This window comes from Pongo abelii, chromosome 12, assembly GCF_028885655.2.
Source record: "Pongo abelii isolate AG06213 chromosome 12, NHGRI_mPonAbe1-v2.0_pri, whole genome shotgun sequence".
In the NCBI taxonomy this organism is placed as follows: domain Eukaryota; kingdom Metazoa; phylum Chordata; class Mammalia; order Primates; family Hominidae; genus Pongo; species Pongo abelii.
This window is the reverse complement of record NC_071997.2, coordinates 115,009,099-115,034,244: the sequence shown is the minus strand read 5'-3', so window position 1 is coordinate 115,034,244 and position 25,146 is coordinate 115,009,099. Positions and strand designations below refer to the sequence as shown.

Here is a 25,146-nt window from a genome sequence, read left to right as displayed (position 1 = left end):
TTTAAGAAAAAAATATATACTAATAAGTCTTAGGGAAAATGGAACTGAAACCATTTGTTAATATATTGGTGATTTATATTTATCTACTTAAATGATTCTTCATTGTCCTGTAATGCATTTTGTGTGTGAAGACAGTGACTTAAAGCTAATTTCTAATAGATGTTCACTATTCTTGAAAATAGCTTGGATCTTCTTCATTAGTCTTGGTTTAAAAAAAAAAAGACACTACGGAACACGTACTGGATCAGAAAGGCATTTCATTCCCAAAAGAGATTAGGATATCATGTTAACTCATCTTTTAAAAGAAATTCTGCTATATCTAGTTGTTTTAATATATTTTTATTAACATTATTAAATTATAGATAAAATCATGGAAGAAAATCAATGTTTTTATAAGTAAGATGCTATTGTATAGTTTTTTGATAACTTATAAATGACAATTTAAGGTCATATCAAGTATAGGTGCTCTTACATGTTCTCAAGACAATGTTGAAAGTAATCACACTTTGCTTTTTAAGGGAATTAAATTTCCACACCCGTGCCACAGTCATCATTTGTTCATGTTCCAAGGATAGTTTAAAAATAACTGTAACAGAGAGCTAGACATTAGCAGAGGTAATTAACTGCTATATTCTTTTAATACACTCATTAAAGAAACTATTCTATTAGAGCTATTCTATTAAGTAAATAATCTTTTTTTGGCAGTAATTACATTCTACTTTTTATGCATGTAGCTTCCACTTAAACCAGAAAGTTTTCTGTTGTTGATTATTGTAAATGTGTAACTTCAAATGTCTAATTAACACTTTCAGATAGAGGAATAATTTTTTCTAAAGTGTCGTGTGATAGTAATAGCTCAAGATCTACTTGAGCCCAAGAATTACTATGGTGTCTATTACTCTATTCATCCTAAATGTATTGAAACCTTTCTATATGCTAGGTAGTGTGCTAGGCAATATTAATTTTGGAAAATTTAGATACCGGCAAAAAGAATGTATGTAGAAAGTAATTATAAAAGGCAAAAAATATTACACTTTTTTTGGGTCTCCATAAAGGTTCACCTAAGGATCATGAACGTAATGGATGCAGATTATGTAAAAGTGATAAATATTGTGAGCCACATGACTATGAATACTGCTGCCCTTGTGAGTGGCACCGTACAGAACATGATAGGCAACTCAATGAAGTAGAGAACAATATTAAGAAGTAAGTTTTTTTAAGAACTCATGATTTTTCCTGGCATGACCTATATACATAGCTTTGGTTGAATTATTTCCATATAATCTTTCCCCACGTCTAGATTAGTCACATGTTTAACAAAAGTTTTTTTTTCATTTCTGTTCAAAAATTTAGCTAACCTAGAAGACAGTAATGTAATAGTTATTCAAAGAGAAGCTTGACTTTTTGGGATACTGTAAATTCACATTTCTTATTAAATGGGAGGAGATTGGCTGAGATGATTTCAGAGTCTAAAATTGTCTGATTGTAGTAATAACATGTATATAATTTTTTTTTTCAGGAAAGCTTGCTGTTGTGAGGGATTCCCATTCCATGAGGTAATATCCAGTAATTCAACTGTATTAATTTTAGAAACTTTCTTAGAAGTTTAAGTCTCAGTTCCTGTTTTCTTTTTTCTTGCTAGGTTATTCAAGAATTCCTTTTAAACAAGGATAAATTGGTGAAGGTTATCAGGTACCAAAGACCTGATTTGTTATTGTTTCAGGTATCTGAAAATAAATTCTTCTTTACTGTATGAAGTTATATGCTGGAAAGATAGGAACAGATATTCACTCTGATTGGTCTGAGAGGAGGTTTAAAATTAAAACAGGCAGCTCTTATATTTTTTCAGCACTTATTTCTACTCTCTCATTTGCCATACAGTGGCCATCTTTGCACACTACAAGACAAAGTATAGTTATGCTGTTTTAGAAGATGCCTTAATTAGCATATGTGGATATATTGCATCCAGGGATATTTTGGGGGAAGAGGGTTTAATAACAAGAGAATGTTAAGATCAAGTATATAATTATGGAAGGTAGTATCATTTACAAAAACATTGAGGTCTGAAATTAATGACCTAAATTTAAATTTGGACCGTATTCCACCTACTGTGTGACCCTGGATGTGTATTATTCTCAAAATAGAAATAATATTACTTATCTCACGAAGTCACCATGAGGATTAAATGAGATTATTTATATTAACTCCTAATATAGTGGCTAGGGACACAGAGTGGCTCAATAAATTGCAACAGCTGGGTACTTACAAGTATTAATAATGACAGCCACATTAATAATGACAGCCAACATTTGTTAGACATTTAAATTTGCTGTTTTGTTTAACGCATCACATGTAATCTCAATCTTTATAATCTGTGAAGTGGGCTATAATATTTTCACATTACAGATGGTAAAACTGAGGCTAAGAGAGGTTAAGTAAGTTACCCAACATCTAAGAAATATCATCCTGGCGTTCAAACCGAGAGCCTTCACTCTTAATCATTATGCAATAATGATTCTTCCTTAGGAGGCTCATTCTTTCTAGAACATTCTCATTGATACTACTTTAACTTACGTTAATTCTAAAGGAAAAAATATTAATATCACCTAGGAGTGCTATTTGTCTCCAAGAGATAACAAAATCTTGTTTTATTTTTATTATATTTATAGAGATTTACTCTTGAAAAAATGGAGTGGCCCAGTCACTATGCATGTGAGAAATTGCTGGTACTTTTGACCCATTATGACATGATAGAAAGAAAGCTTGGTAGCAGAAACTCTAATCAACTACAGCCAATTCGGTAATGTAAAGAACTGTATGGTGAAGATGGTGTTTTTACTTGAGTATTTTACAATTAAAATATTCCTAATATCTTTAAGCTCGTTTTTGTAAAGGTGGAGGAAAGGCCTCCTGGAATATTAAAAGCTTATTCAGAGCTTATAATCAGAACAACATAGTAAGTCATGCTTTATCATACTTTTCTACTTCAAACACATAGTAATAATAGATTATAAAAAGAAACAAGCATAAAAGGATATAGCCAGGCTTTATAAGACAACTATTTCAGTGGACCAGGAAAGGAACAAACGTGTAAAGGGAATGTGGGAACTAAAACTGGTTTTGCAGAGCCTTAAATCTAGAAGCAGCAGTATCATCCAGGAGGTAAATCGCTTCAGAGAAAAAAAAAAAAAAAAAAAAAAACGGGGACCAAAAGTGCAAGATGTTGATGGAGTCAGGCTTATTTCTTGAAACCCAGTAGCTAGGGTGGAATTTCTCTGTCCTATCGGGATTAGAGCCTGGGGTAGACAATAAAAAACTAATCAAATGCTGCCTGAAGCCCAGAAAGCCCACTGGAAATTACTCAAAAAGACTAGAGAGATAGAAGTGAAGACAGATACAGTATAAAAGAATTGAAGAAGAAAGCTTAACATATGAAGAAATATAATATTTTAAAAATCAACAATTGGGTCATGAATTCACTTCAGATTAAATTAAGTTTTAAAACAGTCTGGCAGGTTTTATGCAGGGGGTGGGTGTGGTTGGCCTTTCAGAATGCTAGAATCCTCAAAAAGATGACATATGTCTGTAAGCAACAGAAGGCAAAATTATAAAAATGTGTGTAAATGGATGGATATAAAAAGTGAACTATTGGCTTAAAAATAGTTGTTGAAATAAAAAGCAATAAAGGGGTCTCTAGGCTGAACTTGGTCAAAAAAAATTAGTGATTTGGAAGACAAGTCACACACAAATCATCTCAAAGACTCTCATATAAAAAATGCTTAAGAGTAGTTTTGGATTAATTCCTGGAAGCTAATAAAAGAAAAGGTTGAAAAGTAATTTTTGAAGAGATGATGTCTGAGAGTTTTCCAAAATTTAAGACAGATAGTTATACTCCAAATTATAGTCGCAATACATGAAATACCCAAGGCATATTGTAGACATCAACGATAAAAGGAATATCTTAAAAAGTACCAAACCAATCAGGCAACAATCATCAGTGGATGTTAAAACCATTAGATGAAAGATTGCTGGAGAGAAAGGATAGTCACAGTCTCAAGTACCACTCTACAGATTAATTACAAAGGAAAAATGGTATCTTCAAAAGTGGAGAAATCCAGTGGACATCAGCTTAACTCAATGATTAATTACCAATAAAAGAACAATAGACTGATTTCATATGCTTTCTAATATGTTAAACTGAGAAAGATACTACATTATCATATTTTTGCCAAAAAAGCTTGAGCTAGGTGGGGCGTGGTGGCTCGCACCTGTAATCCCAGCATTTTGGGAGACTGAGGCCGGTGGATCGACTGAGCTCAGGAGTTCAAGACCCATCTCTTCCAAAAATACAAAAAATTAGCCAGGCGTGGTGGAGAGCACCAGTGATCCCAGCTACTTGGAAGGCTGAGTTGGGAGGATTACTCGAGCCTGGGAGGTGGAGGTTGCAGTGAGCTGAGATCATACCACTGCACTCCCAACTTGGTGGCAGAGTGAGACCCTGTCTCAAAAAAAAAGAAAGTTTAATCTGTATCTAATCATGAGGAAACAATCTAATGAATCCAAGTGAAAACCATTCTGTGGAGCTATTATCCTGGACTCTTCAAAAATGAAACAAAAAAAAATCTAGATAGTTTTCTGGATTAAAATAAAGAGACAACACAATTCAAGAAAAATGATCCTGATTGAACTCTGAATTGTTTTTAAGTCATAAAGGACCTTTTTTTTAGGACAGTTGGGGAAATTTGAATATGGTCTGTATATTGTATCATTGTTAAACTTCCAGAGTGTGAAAGTTTTTTGTGGCAGTGTAGGAAAATACTCTACATAGACAGGCTGCAGTATTTAGGGGTGATGTGCCATGAGACATGTTTGCAACTAACTTGCAAATGGAGGAAGCAAATGTGGTAAAATGTTAACAATTGATGAATCTCGGTAAAAGTATGTGAGCATTCATTGTTCTATTTTTGCAACTTTTATAAAGGTTTGAAATTTTTCAGAATAAACAGTTTGCTGGGAAGTATCAAAGAAAAAAGATCAACTATCTGATAGCACACATCTTTCATAACAGTAATAGATGCCAGAAGATGCTGGAGTGATGTTTCAAAGTACCGAGTAAAAGTAATTTACAACCTTGAAATCATTAAAACATTATTCATAGGAAAAGCGTTTTTAAACATATGAAGACTAAGAGAATTTACCACTCATAAACCTTCCTTAAAAGTGCAGTTAAAGGGCTGGGCATGGTGGCTTACGCCTGGATTAGCACTTTGGGAGACCAAAGCAGGCGGATCACTTGAGGCCAGGGGTTCTAGACCATTCTGGCCAACATAGCAAAAACCCCTGTCTACTACAAATACAAAACATAGCTGGGCATGGTGGCACATGCCTGTAATCCCATCTACTTGGGACACCGAGGCACGAGAATCTGTTGAACCCAGGAGGCAGAGGTTACAGTGAGCTGAGATGGCGTCACTGCACTCCAGCCTGGGCAAACAGAGCAAGACTCAAAAAAAAAGGATAATTTATTTTTTAAAGTGTTGTTAAAGGATATACTTCAGCAAGAAAAAAAATGAACACGGAGGGAAGATGTGAATTACAAGAAACAGTGGTCAGCTCAGGAATTGATTAAAACATATTTGGATAATTTAATAAACTGACTAAATAGAAAAAATTATGTATATAAATATTTGTATAATATTTAATGATTAATACATGATGATGATGATAAGCCAAAACTCCCAAAGTATGCATTCAAACACTTAGGAGTACCTGCTAGAAATATAATCTCTGTCTTCCAAACCAGCACAATTAAAGTAAGAAAGTAAAACTATCAAACCAAAATAATACAGGAAGAAGGAAGATGGAAGTAACAAAGAAAAAGCTGGTGACAGCAAACAAAATAAGATGCATGAATGAATCCAGCAGCTATATCAGTAATCACCAAAAATGTAAGCAGATTAAACTCACCTATTAAAAGACAGATTGTATTTGATAAGTAAATAAAATTCAGCAATATTCAGCTTACAAAGTACATGTAGAATAATACTACACAGAGTTTGAAAATAAAGAGATTTAAGAAGACTTAGTAGACAAATACTGTACCTACCAAAGTAATATAACAAATTTTAAAACAAAAATCATTATTGTGAAGATGAGGAACACTGCATAGTAAGGTAAGAAACAACTTAGAAGAACTAACAATAATAAACTCTATGTACCTAACAATATTATCTTTTGAATAAACTAGTCAAAGGAATAGGCAGTAATTCCTTAAAATGTTTTTACCTGGGAAAAAAAAATCTATGGAAATTATTCAGGTTACAAATGGAAAATTTCCAAATATCTTATGCAATTAGACTTCATTAAATGAATTTGTTTTTCAGAATTGTTAAGACCCGAATCAGAAATGGAGTTCATTGTTTTGAAATAGAATGGGAAAAGCCTGGTATGTATTCACTTTAAGGAAAATATTCCATTTATAATATTTGACCATGTATGTCTAGTAAATATTGTATATGTGTATGTGTGTGTATATATATATATATACACACACACACAGCATGTGTGTGAAAAATAAAGATGAAACCCATCACATGCACCACAGGTTGATTTCATAGTTTGCCTCTGTTGTTTTAGATAGGTTTTGACTAATAGTAAATATGATAAACTTTGATTTTATTTTAATGTCTCAATTTGACATTTCTTTTGTAATGTTTAAGGAAGTAATACTGAAATAATTTTTATTTATATTTCTCAAATAAATGCTTTTACAAATGCTGTGGTCATTCAATGTCATGTATAGTTGCATCTGAAAAAATTGAGATTGCTAAAATACCCCTGGGGTACACTTACTTTCCTTTTTTTTTTAACCCTGCTTAGTTTTCAGTGGGAATTCTTTATTGTCAAATTATTCTTATTTTTGCTACAGACAGAAATACAGTGAACTCTGAATTAGCTCCCAAACTGGAGATAGTGAAACACAGATAATTTAAAATGAAAAATGACACCAAGTTGATTTCTGTGTGGCTTTGAAATTAAACTGTATCATCATATTTGAGAGAACAGATTTGTCCAATGGAAGTTTAAGCTGTAGGTAACTTTGAAGAATGAAATTATAGAGAATTAGATAAATCATTCCAAGCAGTAAGAGGAAGATAGAATGTTGAAGAATTTTGGAAAATATTTAGAAACAGTTACACCAACTAGTATATTTTCAGGAAAGAAAATGATATTAATTCAGTTTGGCAATGCAACTCTCCTGTCGAGAACGGAGGATCAGATACCCATTTTCACTGACCCTTGTGGGAGCTATTACAGGAGAAAATGTACCCCAAGCTCGTTTAACTTAAGAAACACTTTTAAGATCACTCATTCTCTTTGTTTGTGCTTTAACCTTATCAGTATTTTCTTTATAATTTGGCTTATTTTATAGTTTTGCCCACATATAAAATAAACACAAGAATCGAGTGCACTGTTTATATATACACTGTACTGTAAATTTACATATGAACATTCTTATTTTCATTTATTAATTGCTTGTAAGTCCAGTTAGATTGGGCTTGAGACATTGATACCCTCTGAAACAACAATCTAGAAAGTAATAATACTTTATTTTTTGAGACGGAGTCTTGCTCTGTTGCCCAGGCTGGAGAGTGCAGTGGCACCATCTTGGCTCACAGCAACCTCTGCCTCCTGGTTCAAGTGATTCTCCTGCCTCAGCCTCCCAAGTAGCTGGGGTTACAGGCACCTGCCATCATGCCTGGCTAATTTTTATATTTTTAGTAGAGATGGAGTTTCACTGTTTTGGCCAGACTGGTCTCGAACCCCTGACCTCAGGTGTTCCACCCACTTCGGCCTCCCAAAGTGCTGGGATTACAGGCGTGAGCCACTGCGCCCAGCCTGGAAAGTAGTAATACTTTTGATGGCCCTTTCAATTGTGTTCTTTTCAGAAGCCATCACTAAAGAAAGCTGATGTTGAGTTTTAGGAAACTGTTTCATTTCTTACCTGGAATTTTAACACTTACATAACTGAATTAAACCAACCAACCTTACCTAAACAAAGTTTTCTGTCCTTTCAGCTACTGCTACCATCTCTGAAATAAGAGGATTTAAAGTTCTAATTTAGAAAGAATCTCCATCCGGCTATTGCCAGGCAAAAAGAAAATAAATTATGTACTGCTATCAACAGATTGTTAGAATATAGGTGTTATAAAGCAAGATTTGCAATGAATAGTTCATTTGTGAATGACTTATTTTACCTGATAAAGCTACTTAACTGGAAAGATTGATTTTTTTTTTTTTTTTTTTTGAGATGGAGTTTTGCTTTTGTTGCCCAGGCTGGAGTGTAGTGGTGCGATCTCGGCTCACTGCAACCTCTACCTCCCAGGTTCAAGTGATTCTTTTACCTCAGCCTCCTGAGTAGCTGGGATTACAGGCACGTGCCAGCACGCCCGGCTAATTTTTGTATTTTTAGTAGAGACAGGGTTTCACCATGTTGATCAGGCTGGTCTGGTGTTGGTCAGGCTGGTCTCGAACTCCTGACCTCATGATCTGCCCGCCTTGGCCTCCCAAAATGCTGGGATTACAGGTGTGAGCCACCAAGCCTGGCCGATTGAACTTTTTTAAATGCCTAATTAAGGACACTTTGCTGTATTTTTAATCTTTTAGAACATTATGCTATGGAAGATAAACAACATGGAGAATTTGCTCTATTAACAATTGAGGAAGAATCATTGTTTGAAGCAGCATATCCTGAGATCGTTGCTGTTTACCAAAAACAAAAGTTAGAAATTAAAGGGAAGAAACAAAAACGTAAGTTTTGGGTTTGATAGCTATTTATGCCACATGCAAATGTTATAGAAGAGCCACCTCTTCTGTTTGAATCTGCTCTGTCTAAATTTTACTGAAAAATCTATAAAATCAAGAGTCAAGAATTGTATTCTTCCTTCTTTGTCTTCACATACTTTCTTTTAAAGCTGAAAAGCCAGGAATAAATCATTCTGCTCTGTCTACTAACAGGCACGTGTTAATAATAATAGTTACACTGACCAATTGTTCAGCAGCTACTGTTTATAGCATATTCGGATTTTAAATGTTTTCTTTATTTCCCAGAACTCAGTGAGGAAAACAACTCAATTATAACATTGTTTTCAGAGGGAAATATTTTATAATCTAGCAATACACCGAGATCAAAAAAAGCAAAAACTATTCATAGAGATTTCTCTCTGAACTGTTTATTTTTTTATTTTTTACCCAAGTTAAAGCAAAGAAAATAAATGTTGATTATATGTTTTTTTTCTTTTCAGGTATTAAGCCTAAAGAAAACAATTTGCCAGAACCAGATGAAGTAATGAGCTTTCAGTCACACATGACTTTAAAACCCACATGTGAAATCTTTCATAAGCAGAATTCCAAGTTAAATTTGGGGATTTCCCCTGATCCTACATTACCACCGGAATCTATTTCTGCCTCATTGAATAGCTTGCTTTTACCTAAAAATACTCCATGTTTGAATGCACAAGAACAGTTCATGTCTTCTCTAAGACCTTTGGCTATACAGCAAATTAAAGCTGTCAGTAAGTCTCTAATTTCAGAATCTAGTCGACCCAATACCTCATCTCATAATATATCCGTGATTGCTGATCTACACTTGAGCACTATTGACTGGGAAGGTACTTCTTTTAGTAATTCTCCAGCTATTCAAAGGAATACTTTTTCTCATGGTTTAAAATCAGAAGTTGAATCAGAGCTATCAGCCATCCCTGGTGGCTTTGAAAATATCCCAGAACAACTGTCATGTGAATCAGAAAGGTACACTGCAAACATAAAGAAAGTGTTGGATGAGGATTCTGATGGGATTAGTCCTGAAGAGCATCTACTTTCTGGCATTACTGATTTATGTCTTCAGGATTTGCCTTTAAAGGAACGAATATTTATAAAATCATCATATCCTCAGGATAATCTACAACCAGATGTCAACCTGAAAACTTTGTCCATACTTAGTGTAAAAGAATCTTGTATTGCTAACAGTGGTTCTGATTGTACATCACATCTTTCAAAGGGTCTTCCAGGAATTCCCTTGCAAAATGAATCCAGAGACTCTAAAATTCTAAAAGAAGACCAGCTGCTTCAAGAAGACTATAAAGTCAATACTTCTGTCCCTTATTCTGTCAGTAACACAGTGGTAAAGACCTGCAATGTTAGACCACCAAATACTGCTTTAGATCATAGTAGAAAAGTTGATATGCAAACCACTCGGAAAATTTTAATGAAGAAGAGTGTTTGCCTTGACGGACATTCCTCTGATGAACAAAGTGCCCCAATGTTTGGGAAAGCTAAGTACACAACTCAAAGAATGAAGCACAGTTCTCAAAAGCATAATTCATCCCATTTCAAAGAAAGTGGCCATAAAAAGTTGAGTAGCCCTAAGATACATATTAAAGAAACTGAACAGTGTGTCAGATCTTATGAAACAGCTGAAAATGAAGAAAGCTGTTTCCCAGATTCAGCAAAAAGTTCTCTGAGTTCTCTACAATGTCATAAGAAAGAAAACAACTCTGGTACTAGTTTGGATAGTCCTCTTCCTTTACGCCAGAGATTAAAACTAAGATTCCAAAGCACTTGAAAGGAAATTTAAAACACTTAAGTATAACTTACTATTTTAGTACTATCAGCAATAGCAGAGACAGAGGGAAGATATCTAGTTCATGTGTGGTAAAAATTTTAATGTTCTCTATGTCATGAAACACTTGCCATTTTAATCAAAATTGTAATTTTTTAAATGTCACCTAAAACTCTGGTTTTAAAAGATCCTCTGTATTGAAAACTTCTGATAATGTATGTCATTATCATGTCCTTATTATTCCTTAATTGTAGTTTTAAAATATTGGTAAAGTACTTGACAGAGTAAATGCTTCACCTAATTGTTCACTTTTACTTTTTCTTCCACAAGCCTCTAAAGTATTTATATTCCAGCTTGTTCCCAAGAGGATAATTCTTTATACTTCTCTTCATTCTTTTAAGGCCTTGCAAGGTCTTCCGTTATAACTGGCTTTCCTAAGAGCTATTTTCTCCCTCAGTGTGAAGATACCTTTAGTGTGCTCTTCCACCTTGGAAGGCCCTTCAAGGTCTTCCATTATAACTCTTTTTCCTAAGAGTTATATTCTCCCTCAGTTTGAAGATACCTTTAGTGTGCTCTTCCACTTTTGGTGTCTTAGTCTCTTTTGAGGGGCAAAAATAGAAAAGGAGAGAAGATGTCAGTATATTTAGTAAAATTCATGCTTGTAATGGCTGAATAAACTGAGCAAAGTAACTTCTTATGTATCCCCAGAAGTTCACAGGTATATCAAGTGGAAAAAAATCTGGAAAAATCAAATGTATAACCAAAAGGATTAGAAACTAGCCCAGGATCACGTAGCTAACTAATAATTCTGTGGGAATCAGTTTTCTTGCTTGCTAATTTTTTTATTTTTCTGTTTTTTCCTTCTATAGCACTTATCCCCCTTTTGTTTTGAATCTATGCAGTATTGACTTTAATACCACCAAATATTAAGTCATGCATTAATTTAGGTCACACTTAAAAATTCTAGAGAGGCATCCAGATTGAAAAGGAAAATGGTCTCTGCAGATGACAAGATTGTATCAAAAAATTCTAAGAAATCCACCAGAAAACTATTAAAACTGATAAAGTGAGTTCATCCAGGTTGTAGAATACAAGACCAATGTGCAATGATCATTGCATTTTGTTTTTGTTTAGTTTTTTTTTTTTTTTTGAGACAGAGTCTCACTCTGTTGTCGAGACTGGGGTGTAGTGGCGCCATCTTGGCTCACTGCAACCTCTGCCTCCCAGGTTCATGCAATTCACATGCCTCAGCCACCTGAGTAGCAGGGATTACAGGTGTGCGCCACCATGCCTGGCTAATTTTTAGTATTTTTAGTAGAGATGGGATTTTCCCATGTTGGTCAGGCTAGTCATGAACTCCTGGCCTCAAGCGATCCACCCATCTTGGCCTCCCAGAATGCTGGGATTACAGGTGTGAGCCACCATACTCAGCCTCAATTGTATTTCTGTACACCTCTAAATAAATGGAAATACATTCCATGTTCATGAATCAGAAGACATAAGATGACAATACTCCCCAAACTGATCTACAGGTTAAATGTAATTCCCATTAATTCCAACTGGTTTCTTTGCTGATTCTAAAATTCATAATGGAAATTTCAGGAACACAGAATATTAGGAAGAATCTTGAAAGAGTTTGCATGACCCACCCTTCCTGATTTTAAGTATACAAAACTACAGTAATGAATGTGTTGTACTGGTATAAAGGTAGACATACAGGTCAATGTGGATCAATGGCATAGAATTGAGAGTTCAGAAAAAAAGCCTTCATGTTTATGGTCAGTTGATTTTAAACCGGAGTGCCAAGACAATTCAATGGGAAAACGAAACAGTCTTTGAACCAACTGTCTTCTGGATCTATTGGATATCTATGTAAAAAAGAATATTTGATTCCTACTTCACATGATATTTAAGAAGTAACTTAAAATGGATCAAATACCTAAATGTAAGAGCTGAAGCTATAAAACTCTTGGAAGAAAACATAGACACAAATCTTTGTGACTTTGGATTAGGCAAGGATTTCTTAAATATACCCAAAGCATAGACAACAAAAGAAAATACACAAACTGGACTTCATCAAAACTAAAAACTGTTGTTTGAAATGACACCATCAAGAAAGTGAAACAGCTTACAGAATGGGAGAAAATATTTGCAAATCATAAATGTGATAAGGGACTTGTATCTTAGAGGGATGTATATAAAGAACTCGTAACTCAAGTATAAAAAGACAACTTTAAAATGGGCAAAATAGCTCAACAGGCATTTCTCCAAAGAAGAAATACAAATGGCCAATAAGCACATTTAAAATTTTCAGTACTATTAGTCATCAGGAAAATGCAAATCAAAACCACAAGACACGCAATAGAATGTCTACAATCAAAAAGTTAATAACTAGTATTGATGAGGATGTGGAGAAATTAAAATTCTCATAACATGCTGGTAGGAATGTAAAATGGGGCAGCCACTTTGGAAAAAGTCTGGTAGTTCTTCAAATGGTTAAATGTAGAGTTAACCATATGAACCAGCAATTCCTCTCCCAGGTATATACCCAAGAGAAATGAAAACATATATCCACATAAAAACCTGTGCACAAATGTCCATAGCAGCGTTATTCATAATAGCCAAAAAGTGGAAACAATCCCAGTTCCAGAATGAGGAAGGGGAAAAACTAATGTGTATTAGCTATTGTGTGCTAAGCATTCAACTAGATTCTTTACAAACCTTGTATCAGCTTAACAACTCTTTAAGGACTGTATTGCAATGTTTTGAATATTCAGAGAGAAAAAAGTCGTTGCTAAAACATTTTCCAAGGTTCTGCTTATTCTGATTTGTTCAGTTGTGGCTGTGATAGTTTAGGACCATCTAGACCAGGTAAATAAAATATCTAGAGGCATTCTTGAGATTGTATGAGATGAAAATAACAAAATTAGTTGGGAGTGGCCAGTCTGAGTTCATTTTGCTATATAGCTCAGGGGTCCCCAACCCCTGGGCTGTGGACAGGTACCGGTCCATCACCTGTCAGGAACCGGCCTGCACAGCAGGTGTTGAGCGGCACGCAAGCAAGAATTACCGCCTGAGCTCTGCCTCTTGTCAGATCAGCGGTGGCATTAGATTCTCATAGGAGCACAAACCCTATTATGAACTACGCATGCGAGGATCTAGTTTGCGCACTCCTACTGAGAATCTAATGCCTGATGATATAAGGTGGAACAGCTTCATCCCACAGCCATCTCTCCCGCATCATCCGTGGAAAAATTGTTTTCCATGAAAGTGGTCCTTGGTGCCAGAAAAGTTGGGGACTGCTTATACACCTAGTACAGGCATAAGTGTAAAATTATACTTCCTCCTCCTCAAGGATTTCTCTGTTTTCATTGTCCAGGTTATACCAATTCTTTTTAAAGCATTCCATGTTCTTGTTCCTTGATGTGGTCATGTTATCACTTGTATATCAAATCTTATAAGTTGCTGCTTATGTATTTGCTCATCACTTCATTGTCTTGTTGAGGATGCCTTGCTTCCCTTTGAAATACTCTGCCAAAAATCTGCCTCCAGCTACTAGGATCCTGTAATTGGTTTCTTTCTGATGGCTCCATACTAAGGCCCTGCTCTGGCCTAACTGCTTTGGGCTTTGTGTAATCAATCTTAAGTCTTTGGCGGTTTTTCTTTTGGATTTTTTTTTCCGTATAAAATGTCTATCTGGCCACACGTGGTGGCTCATGCCTGTAATCCCAGCACTCTGGGAGGCTGAGGCGGGTGGATTGCTTGAGGCCAGGAGTTCAAGACCAGCCTGGCCAACATGGTGAAACCCCATCTCTACTAAAAATACAAAAATCAGTGGGGCCTGGTGGCGTGCACCTGTAATCCCAGCTACTCGGGAGGCTGAGGCAGGAGAATCGCTTGAACCTGGGAGGCAGAGGTTGCAGTGAGCTGAGATAGTGCCACTGCACTTCACCAGGATGGGCAAAAAGGTGTCTCAAAAAAATTAAAATTTAAATTAAAAAAATATACAATCTCCATCTTCTAGATTTTATAATGAGGACTACTTTTTCCTTTTGGGTAGCATGGCTTGAGCCATCTTGTCAGGCATACCTAGCTTCAGATTCTTTTCTGCTAACAGATTTTCTCTGTGACCCTGGAGACATTTTCTAACTTTTCTGAGACTCATTTATTCAAATGTTTATGTGACAGGCATTGTGCTGGGCCCTGGAGATACAGTGATCAATGGTATCCTATAAGGTTTTGATATCTGTGAAGTCACTGCCACCATTGACACATTCTAGGGACTCAGTAAATGGTAGCTGTGTCCAATACCATCATTTGGAAAGAGCACTATCAGATTTTGGATTCAAACTGAATGCAGCCAAGCACTGCCTTTTGGCAAAAATGTGGACACAGTAACGCTAGTAGGGGGCAGTGTGAGGGTGGGAGATGTGTTTTCAGAAGAAGGAAACTCTAGATTAGCATCACACAAGGGATCCTAATGTGGCATTTGAGCTACTGGAAAAAATGTGCTTGCTTAAATATAATGTGGTAACTAATATTCATCTAATCACCTACCACATTTTTTGAGCACCCACTTTGAGCAAGGTTCTTAGGCTTTTCTATGTGTAACAGCCAGCTGGAGGCCTAGTGAGTTTAAAATTTTTCCGGGTCACCCAACTAGAAAAGGTTAAAGCTGGGACTAGAACTCAGATCTCCTAATTCATGAGTGAAAACAATTGTCTGTATTTATGTTTCCACACATCATTCAGTTCTTGACTCAAATATCACCTCAAAGAGTCCTAATCTTTTATATCTCCTGACATTATAAATGTTGAGGTTAGGGTTTTTTTTTCATTGTTTCCCAAACTAGAATGCAGACTTGATGAGGGCAGGGACTAAGTCCTTTCTGTTCACAGAATTCTACAACAGTGTTTGACACAGTAAGTACTAGATGCATGAATGACAATTCTCCACAACCCCCCACCCATGGAGGCTGTACCAGCAGTGGCTGCACTTAACCTTGCAGAATCTGGTCTTAGTACTTCAGCATGGCTCACAAGGCTGAGGCAGCCTGGCCCCAACTTGTCTCTTCAGCTTCATGCACTCATAGTCATGAACCTTGGCTCTAGCCACCTAAGACCATTTGTTATTCCCTGCACGGATGTCTCTGCCTGAAATGCTTGCTGCTTCCTTATTGGCTAGATAAACCTCATCTGTTAAGGACCAGCTCACATGTCATAACTTTGTAATCCCAAGCAGAATTATTTGCTCTATACGTGTCCCCAAAGAAATTACCCATACATTCATCAGAGTATTTATCACATTCATTCATTCATTCCACAAATACTGGCTGATGCCTGCCGTGTAGGAGGCACAATATTCCTTATTTAAAAATGCCTCTGTCTCTCCCTCAGATAAGACTAAGATCTCTGAGCACAGAAATCAAATCTTGTTTCTGTTCACTTCCCCCAGATGCCTACCCAGGGTTTGACTCTTCTGCCTCACCAACTCTTACCCATTGAGATTCAGTGTAAACATGGTCTTCTCTAAGAAAGTCTTCTGTTGCTTCTCTGGATCGCTGCTAGTCCCCATAGACTTCTAAAATATTACCTATCTATAGTTTTATGTTGGGTTACGTTTTTTGTTTCCCACACCAGACTATGAACATCCTCAGGGCAGAGAAACCATATTGTACTTCTGAATTTATAGCACCTGGCAGAGGGATTGGCACAGAAAGTGTCCAGTGAGGCCGGGCGTGGGGGATCACACCAGCACTTTGGGAGGCCGAGACAGGCGGATTGCCTGAGGTCAGGAGTTCGAGACCAACCTGGCCAACATGGTGAAATCCCATCTCTACAAAAAATACAAAAATTAGCTGGCATGGTGGTGGGTACCTGTAATCCCAGCTACTTGGGAGGCTGAGACAAGAGAATCACTTGAACCCGGGAGACGGAGGTTGCAGTGAGCCTAGACCGTGCCATTGCACTCTAGCCTGGGCAAGAAGAGCGAAGTTCCATCGCAACAAAAGAAAAAAGAGTGTTCAGTGAATGGGTGCTGATTGACTGGTGGTGATTTCAGGGTCTTAGTTCTAAATTTTTCTGTGGAAAGATACCAAATCTAATTGGGTGGATTAGCTTGATACCTAGTCGCCTTTAGCCACTTCAAGATGCCTTGCCAAGATGCTTGCTTTCTGAAGGTGAAGAGTCTAAATCAACTGCTGTTCCTGTTCTGCTGGTAGCACTTAGGGTAAAACAGCTTAAATAGTATTACTGAAGGCAGCCTCCTTTCATCTATATATTAACGTGGCAATGTTTATCACCTTCTTAGCCAAGCAAAGCTTTTATCAGGCTCAGCTAACAGCTTGCATTAGCCTCTTTCAGGAACTTGCCACATTGCCTATAAACTGACATGCTGCAGACTCAGCCCCAGCAATAGTCCAAAACAGTGGGACTCTTTTTGATGATTTCAAAATGGATAGTTTAATTAGCCCCAGACCAGATAAATTCACTAAGTTGCCTGTTTGGCAATGGAGGGGAGAGTTATCAGCAAAGTAGGCTGACCCTTCTGTGGGCAGAATGAATATTTTGCTAATGTTTAGAAGAATTCCTTTTGTAAGCATCAAAGAAGAACTTTAATGAGGATTAAGTGTCTGAGCTTCCTTAGCATTATTCTGTTCCAGGACCCAAAAAGTAAAATAACCTCCCCAAATGGTAAAAACTGCTTGTATATTTAGAATTCTCTGATCAAAGACCTAATGAAAAGATTCTATAGTGTTTGCGTCATCATAAGTTAAATCTTCATCTACCACCCAACTGATACCTGCCTTTCTGTGAGTGAAATCAGAAACGGCTGTTCTTTAATAAACGCTTTCAGTCTGAAAGTCAGAAAGTGATCTATGAAACACCCAGGTGAGGGGAGACTACAAGTCCCTTTGCCTTTTAGTTTTCAAGCAGTACTGGTTGCAGTAACTGCTCTGATGTAATTATTGCTAACATTTACATTTTTATTAAACTGAAAATGCTAACTGTGAATGCCAGATGCCAGATGCCAGAAGCCTTATTTTACGTAATTGTCCAAACACAGACGTCTCTAGGCCAGGCGCTGTGAAGGCCCCACAACTTCACAGCTGGGATAGTTCTATGGGAGGTGTCAAAAGACTGGGTACAACCAGGTCTACATCTTCTGAAACAAACTGAAGGACGTTTTCTTAAACCTGAGAGGCACTGGTCTGAGGAAGTGTCTTGGTTCTGATAGAGACTAGCTACACTGGGCAAACCTCCCCTGGCTTCACTTCCTTCTGTCTTCACTCTCCATCACATTTGAGGATACATATCAATATATATGAAACATATATCAATATATAAATTAAGCATTTCTGATGTCTTTAAAATGTGTTCCATTATAATCTGTATAATTTTTTGAGAAGGGAATTGTCTACATATGAAGAAAAAAGAGACAAAGCTCATTGGGCACTACTGAATATAAGTGAGCTTATACAGTTTCAAAAGTCTGTTATGCAAAGCATTAGTGAATCTTGGGAAAAGACAAATGACATATATTAAATGTTTATGTGCCACACATCTAATTCTTAAAATTCCTCATCTACACCCCACAAAAACTGAGAGGGCCAAGTGCGGTGGCTCATGCCTGTAATCTCAGGACTTTGGGAGGCTGAGGCAGGCGGATCACTTGAGGTCAGTAGTTCAAGACCAGCCTGGCCAAAATGGTGAAACCCCGTCTCTACTAAAAATACAAAAATTTGCTGGGCGTGGTGGCAGGTGACTAATCCCAGCTACTCGGGAGGCTGAGGCAGGAGAATCACTTGAACCTGGGAGGTGGAGGTTGCAGTGAGCCAAGATCATGCCACAGCACTCCAGCCTGGGTGACAGAACGAGACTCAGTCTCAAAAAAAAAAAAAAAAAAAGAGAAAAAAGAAAAAGAAATACTGAGAGGCAGGCACTGTTATCCCCTATTTACATCTGAGGCTAAGAGAAGTTAAGGAACTTATCCAAGGTCAACATCTAGTAAACAGCAGGACCAAGATTTTAACTCAGAGCTACTCTAACTCCAAAGCTCCATCCATCGTTTTCTCCCCACTCTTTGTTTCTTTGGAAACAGTTAAGGCTTTTTCTGTGAACCCCACATCTCTCTGAGTCTGTGGGACTTTTAAAGAACCCATTCATCAGAGAGATGCAATAAACTCTACTGATATGATTTCTAGAAAACTGACTACTAAATAAGAGTAGTTCAGAGTCCCAGAAAAGCCGTCTTGTGAACACTCAGGAAATTATCACAGAATTTATTTTAATTTTCACAATTAAAAAAGTAACTATTAGGCCAGGTACGGTGGCTCACACCTGTAATCCCACCACTTTGGGAGGCTGAGGCAGGTGGATCACCTGAGGTTGAGAGTTCAAGACCAGCCTGACTAACATGGAGAAACTCAGTCTCTACTAAAAATACAAAAAATTAGCCGGGCATGGTGGCACATGCCTGTAATCCCAGCTACTTGGGAGGCTGAGGCAGGAGAAGCGCTTGAACCTGGGAGGCAGAGGTTGCAGTGAGCCGAGATCGTGCCGTTGCACTCCAGCCTGGGCAACAAGAGCGAAACTCCATCTCAAAAATAAATAAATATATAAATAAATGAATTAATTAAATAACTATTAAAGTCAACATTGTAGGAGGCTGAGGGGTTTTCATATGAAAACCCCCAGAATGAAGATGAGGGGGACAGGCAGAATTCCAGTCATTTCATTACCCTCCAAAGCTCTAACCACAGGGATGAGTCCTCTGCAAGTTCTTAGTGGTGCATGAGTTAAGAGTGTCTCCTTTTTAGTGTTCATGTCTTAGTTGAATCACCTTTGCACAGTATCTGCAATGAGCCAGGCCTTGTGCTGATCATGTTAAGTACATTTTTTCTTCTCTTGAAAGCAGTCCAGGGAAGGAAAGCAACATGCCTGAGGTCACACTTAGTACACAAATCTCCCAGTTACCTTTGGAGGTAGCATTGCTACTCCAAAGTACCATCTTTCTTGCAGGAACTGCTAAACAGCCTTCCAGTTGATCTTCCTGCTTCAAAACGCTCATGCCTTTCTGTTGTGCACATATCAGCAAGATTAATCTATTGAAAACGCAAATCACATACTAACCACTCCCTGTGTAAAAGCGTCCCATGGCTTCTCATCATCCTCTGTAAATCCCAGCCTCCTCAGCAGCTGTGGTTACCTGTCTCCCTCACCTCACCCTCCGTCGCTTCCCCTTGCTCCCCTGGCCCTTGGCACATGGCTTGCTTTCTTTCCTTAAACACACCAAGCTCACTCTACACTCTGGCTCTTGCCCTTGCTGCCCACTCTGTGTGGACTTCCCACAGACCTCTGGATGGTAAGCTGTTTATCACCACCCAGGTCTCAGCTTCTTGGCTAGTACTTTTGTGAGCACGTTAGCTAAGTAGCCACCTCCCACTCCTACCACCACTCCTTCACACTTGCCTCTCACCCTGTACTATTTTCTTTACAACTTATTGGATTTTTTTCTTTGTCTCCTATCACTAGAGTAACAGCACAAGAGAATAAACTTTGCTTTACTCTTTGTTATATTCCCAGAGCTTTGAACAGTGCCTAACATGTAGTATGCATTTAATACATACTTGTTCAATGAATAAATAAAGTTAGCTTTTCAACCCAAATCTAAAGACAAAGCCCATGCTTTGACCACGAACATGCTGCAATTTTTTTATTGAATTCTTAAGATGGATTCAGTCCTGGGATAGGCATACTGCCGAGTATACAGGAAAACATCTGCTCCCTCCCTTCAAGATGTTTATAACTTAGTTGTGATGCCAGACTCATTTATTCTTGAGATAACAAATACAGTAAGTGCTGAGTGAAGGGAAATGTATCAGAGGGCACCAGAATGTAGAAGAGAGTGGTCAGTGAAGATCCAGGTGGTCCTTATAGGGCCTCCTAGAGGTGAGAAACTTGATAGGAGCCTTTTATGGTAGATACCAGTTAGAGGGAGAGTAAGACTGTCAGGTCTTGGATGAGACTTAAAGAATCCGTGAGTTTATCCAGGAAAGAGTCATCAATGACATGTGCTTTAGGGCATTCCAGAGAGGGACATTTGCTAGATATTTTTTTCTGAAAAAAAGCCTCACTCTTTACTTACAAGTATAGTTTTATGAGAAAACCACGCAGGCAAGAGAAGAGGAAAGCAGGAAAGAGAAAGCAAGGCAGTGAGGTTTCTTCTTTCTCACTCTGGCTATGGTTGCGGTAGGGGCAAGATGGATCGAGACTGGCACACAGTGAGTGCCAGATAATTATTGGCCCACTTACTCTTGAAGGTCTCCTCTGTGGGACTTGCCTGGAATTCCACGCTGTCTCCAGAAATAAATGGCCAATTGTGGGACTTAGGAGGCTACCTCTTTAGGGCCAGCAGTAAGGCAAAGCTGCTATGCAGCATAATCTGCCCAAGTGATTGCACTGCACAGACCCTTGGCCATTGGAAGAGACTGCACCATCCCAGAGTTTCCCAGAGGGCCACAGCTGACCATCATGAGGACTGCTCCTATCATGGCTGCCAGTGAAGGACAGAGCAAGGAGACCCCTGAGAACTAAATTGCCAGCCAGTGGAGATGAATTACTATGCTCAGAATTAACATTCATCCATCCACCACGCCATCCATGCATTCAGGATGCAAATACTCTATGCCAAGAATCTTGCAAACTGTAGGAGCTATCACAAGAGTTAGATAGTTTCCTTTCCTTGAGGAACTCATGGTCTACTCATAAAGAAAACCATATGCTGTTAGTTTCTTAACTCTACCCATGTTTCCAGGGCAGAGTTGAATAAAAGATTTATCACATACCCAGGCTTGGCCACAAAACCACACCACACCAAACCAAAACACTCCATGAAGGGAAAGACTAATTAACCTTCCCCTCCACCCCCCCACCCCTCAAGCCCTTCCCAGAAAGGTGATAATGAAAGATTTGGTCTCTACTGAGCCACAACAGGATTTGCATTTTAAAGTTTGACAGATCTTTATAGGCCTTTTGATCTCTTTTCTGCTCGCTACCTACCCACCCCAGCCTTGCTGCCTCCTCCCAAACCCCCCTCAGTTCTCTACGCTGTACAAGCTATAAGCTTCAGCTCTATGATGGTCCCAGGTCCAGAGGCCTCTAGGATATGTGCCCTGGTGTAATGTGCTCCTAGCCATATAGCTCCTATTTATTGAATACCAACTGTATATCAAGTACTTTTCTTCCTAACCCGCACAATCACCCTGCAAGTTTCACATTATTTACCTTTTTTTAAGTGAGGAGGAAAATGAGGCTTGGAGGTGAAATAACCTGCTCCAAATCACTAATAAAAAGTAGGAGCGACAGAACTAAAACCTAGGTCTGTGCACCGCCAAACCTATAACCTTTTCATTAAGCCACGCTGACTCCAATAGACAATACTGGTTATTGTAGGCTATCGTAACTAAATCCTTCTTGGAAAGGTAATCCTGCATTCCAGTTTTCTTCCAGGTGTTATTCTGGAAATAGCCCAATAAATGTCACAATTTGATTTACTCGAGGACAAACTTGCAGCTGTCTTTTCTTTTAGAGCTCTTCTTGAGCTCTGACTTTTTCTTCTCTTTCTACTCATCTTTCACACAGACTACTGCAGCCCGACAGCTGCATCTTGGTTTGGGACCGTCATCTGCAGCCTCCTGGACTCTGTGGAACAGTCTCTCCAACCCAGAGAAAGCCTATTGGAAACAAACTCAGAGTCTCAGATACTTATATTTTTGCAGCTGGAGGGAACTCAGAAAGCCATCTAAAACTGAGTTTCAGAGAATGACTAGTGCAAAATAACTGGTATCGGATTTACTAAAATACTACAGTTTTGCTATGTTAAGGTAAAAGAAGGAAACAAGTCACATTAACGAATATTTCAATGTGCCGGGTGCTTTATCTCATTTAATCTTCACAACAACCCGGTGAGGAAAAATTAATTACTATCCTTGTGCTCCAGGTGAGCCCTGACTCAGAGAAATAACTGACTCTACAGTGATAGCTGGCAAGACCAGGACCTCAGGTAACTGCAGAGAGCACAGACCTTCTCCCACACCGTGCGGTGGGTGTGAAAAGGCGCACAACCAATATGCTGGCTGGTGACTGACTGGCCTATGAAATTTGCTCCTGCACTGAAGAGCAAATCATTTTGCACTCTTAATGAGGCCATGCCTGTAAGCTAAATTCATCTGGCATTCACAACCTGAGTCATACTTTGACCAAGAGGGCCCCTGAAAAACAGAGGCTACAGCCTCTGACTACAGCCTCTCCTAAAATGTTCTGAGTGTGTGTTACCAGTTAGAAGATTCTGCAAGTTTCTTTCCTCCTTGGAAAGTCCATCCCCCACCCTCAAAGAGGGGGCCTTAGAAGTGCCAAATTGGGAGCCATAAGAAAGCCGCTGCTGGCTGCTGAGTTGTCCTGTCGAGGTTGAGCAATCAGGTTCAAAGCTCCAGCCGCAGTCTCCCCTCCCCCACTCCCCACCCCACCTCCTGTCCAGAGAGGGAATGGTCCTTCCCATCCCCCACTATCATTTCTTGTAAAAACTTCTGGATTGTGCTCAGCTGGGGGTCACACAGGGAGCTCAAGGCATCCTTTCTGCTCTCTCCAGATCGACCCCAACCTCAGAGAGGGAGCTCTTGGGAAAGTTTCTCCCTAGGAAGAATGGCTACGGATGCAGAAATCTTCCCTCCTTAGCACCCAGCATAGATTTTGGTGTGGATTGGGCTGCTCCTAAGAAAGCTGTTTTCTCAGTGATTCTCTGTCAACCATACAGCTGGGGTTCCAGCATTCAGAACAACAGGGGTGGGAGGTAATGCTGGGCCTGTGGCTTCAAATCTTACCCAGCAAGCCCTGGCCAATTGTTCTTTATGGTACAACTCACAATCCATTTCTATTATAGCATTTTTCTTGACTCTCTGTCCATACTAACCTCATTCTTCTCAGAAAGGATATATACCCACATATAACTATCGTGAGACCAGACTGTTCCCGAATGGCATTTGAGTTGTGCCTTGGGGACACCTTGACCCCCTACCTAAGGAAACTTTTCTGCATCCTGATATTCCCCATTCTGGAGCATATAGTTTACCTGCTAATGACAGTTACTAAAGATCCTTACCTGGCATAATTTTGCTAGCATGCCAATTGGGGAGCAAGCACTCCTATTAGGAAGCACTCATCTTCATTATTAATCCCTTCTGTAGCTCAGCCTTTTTAGATCTAGATCTCAAAGTCTTCCCATATCTATAGATCCTAGATCTACGGAACTATATATCCTAGATCTGTAGATCTAGACCTATATCTCTAGATCTTCTCACCAGTAAAATTTATGTGGGCACATACACCATTTTTGTTGCATGCCTGAAGCTTATTCCTGGCCTCTCTCGTGCTGACTTCTCTTCTAGACAGTGAGCTCCCTGTCACAGGGACCTTGTCTGGTTCCCTGTGTGCCTCCAGGACATAATGGGGTTTCTGCTCCCGTGAAGAAGCTAGGTACCCTCTGCCGCAGTAAGAATGGCACTGAGTGATTGCACAACTCAAATTGAGCTCCAAGGCTGCACTCAGGGCGGAAATGAGAGACGGTAGGACGATGAGTTTGACCAGCATTGAAAAGGGAAACACCTTGGGAAGGAACAGCCTGTACTGGATCAGGTGCCAGGTAAGTAATCCCAGGGATTATAAACCTCTAAAGCAACTGCTGTCAAATTTAGCCTTCCTAGAACTCATCTAAAGAGTCTGTTATAAAAACAAATTACTGGGTTCCACCCCACTGGATTTGGATTCAGTGGTCTTTGGACCACACTTACAGAAACTCTGCTGTAGATAGGAGAGAGATGTAGAGAGCTGCAGAAGAAAAGGAGAGAAGAAAATAATGGTGTTTTTTGAGTGTAGACTCACCACACGCAGTCAGGATAACAAACTCTCTCCCCATCTGTCCCCCTCTCCATCATTCTTTCTTCCTCCTTTTAATACTGTAGTTATAAAAAGCTTTTGAAAGTGTAAAAAGCTTTTGATCACTGTCCAGAGTGATCAAATATTAGCCCATGGCAAATTTTTTCTTTTTCTTTTTCTTTTTTTGGAGGTGGGGAATCAGTACTCCTGGCAGAGGCCTGTCACTTTGTATGCAGGAAGGGCCATTTAACAAGTAACTTAGGTGGTAACTGAGGAAACAACAAGCCTACAAAGTCCTCCTTGTTCTGCCTCCACAGGGGAAATGGCTGACCCACCTAGGAGGCCACGGCATGAGCTGTTTTTTCCCAAGCTCTGCATTTCAGGTGCTTCCTGCTCAGTGCTTCTCCTCAAAGAACATACAAGGACAGGAGGTACCATGGCTACCTGCAGCTGTGGATTATGGAAAGCCCACTGAGGCTGGCCTCTCAAGGCCCAAAGATGACCATTTGCACCCAGCATTTCCAAACACAGTTTCCCAGACTGGGATCAAATGAGCTATAAGACAATTGCTTGAAGAACTCTGGATGAGGATGT

General features: G+C 38.8%; 2 protein-coding genes across 10 annotated transcripts in view; one reads left to right on the top strand and one right to left on the bottom strand.

Moving 5' to 3' along the window:
- Nucleotides 1-13,547, top strand: part of GEN1 (GEN1 Holliday junction 5' flap endonuclease) — a 31,300-nt gene extending 17,753 nt beyond the window's left edge. For all 9 annotated transcript variants that reach the window (XM_063713777.1, XM_054548365.2, XM_024242305.3 and 6 more), the window contains 7 exons: nt 1,056-1,206; nt 1,520-1,556; nt 1,643-1,723; nt 2,670-2,800; nt 6,384-6,445; nt 8,668-8,811; nt 9,306-13,547. In XM_063713777.1, coding sequence (XP_063569847.1) covers nt 1,056-1,206; nt 1,520-1,556; nt 1,643-1,723; nt 2,670-2,800; nt 6,384-6,445; nt 8,668-8,811; nt 9,306-10,624 — 1,925 coding nt within the window. In that variant the 3' untranslated portion in view covers nt 10,625-13,547. The remainder of the gene's footprint in view (nt 1-1,055; nt 1,207-1,519; nt 1,557-1,642; nt 1,724-2,669; nt 2,801-6,383; nt 6,446-8,667; nt 8,812-9,305) is intronic.
- The window catches only part of SMC6 (structural maintenance of chromosomes 6), a 135,409-nt gene that overhangs the window by 106,437 nt on the left and 3,826 nt on the right, over nt 1-25,146 (bottom strand). The gene's annotated exons all lie outside the window — the stretch shown is intronic.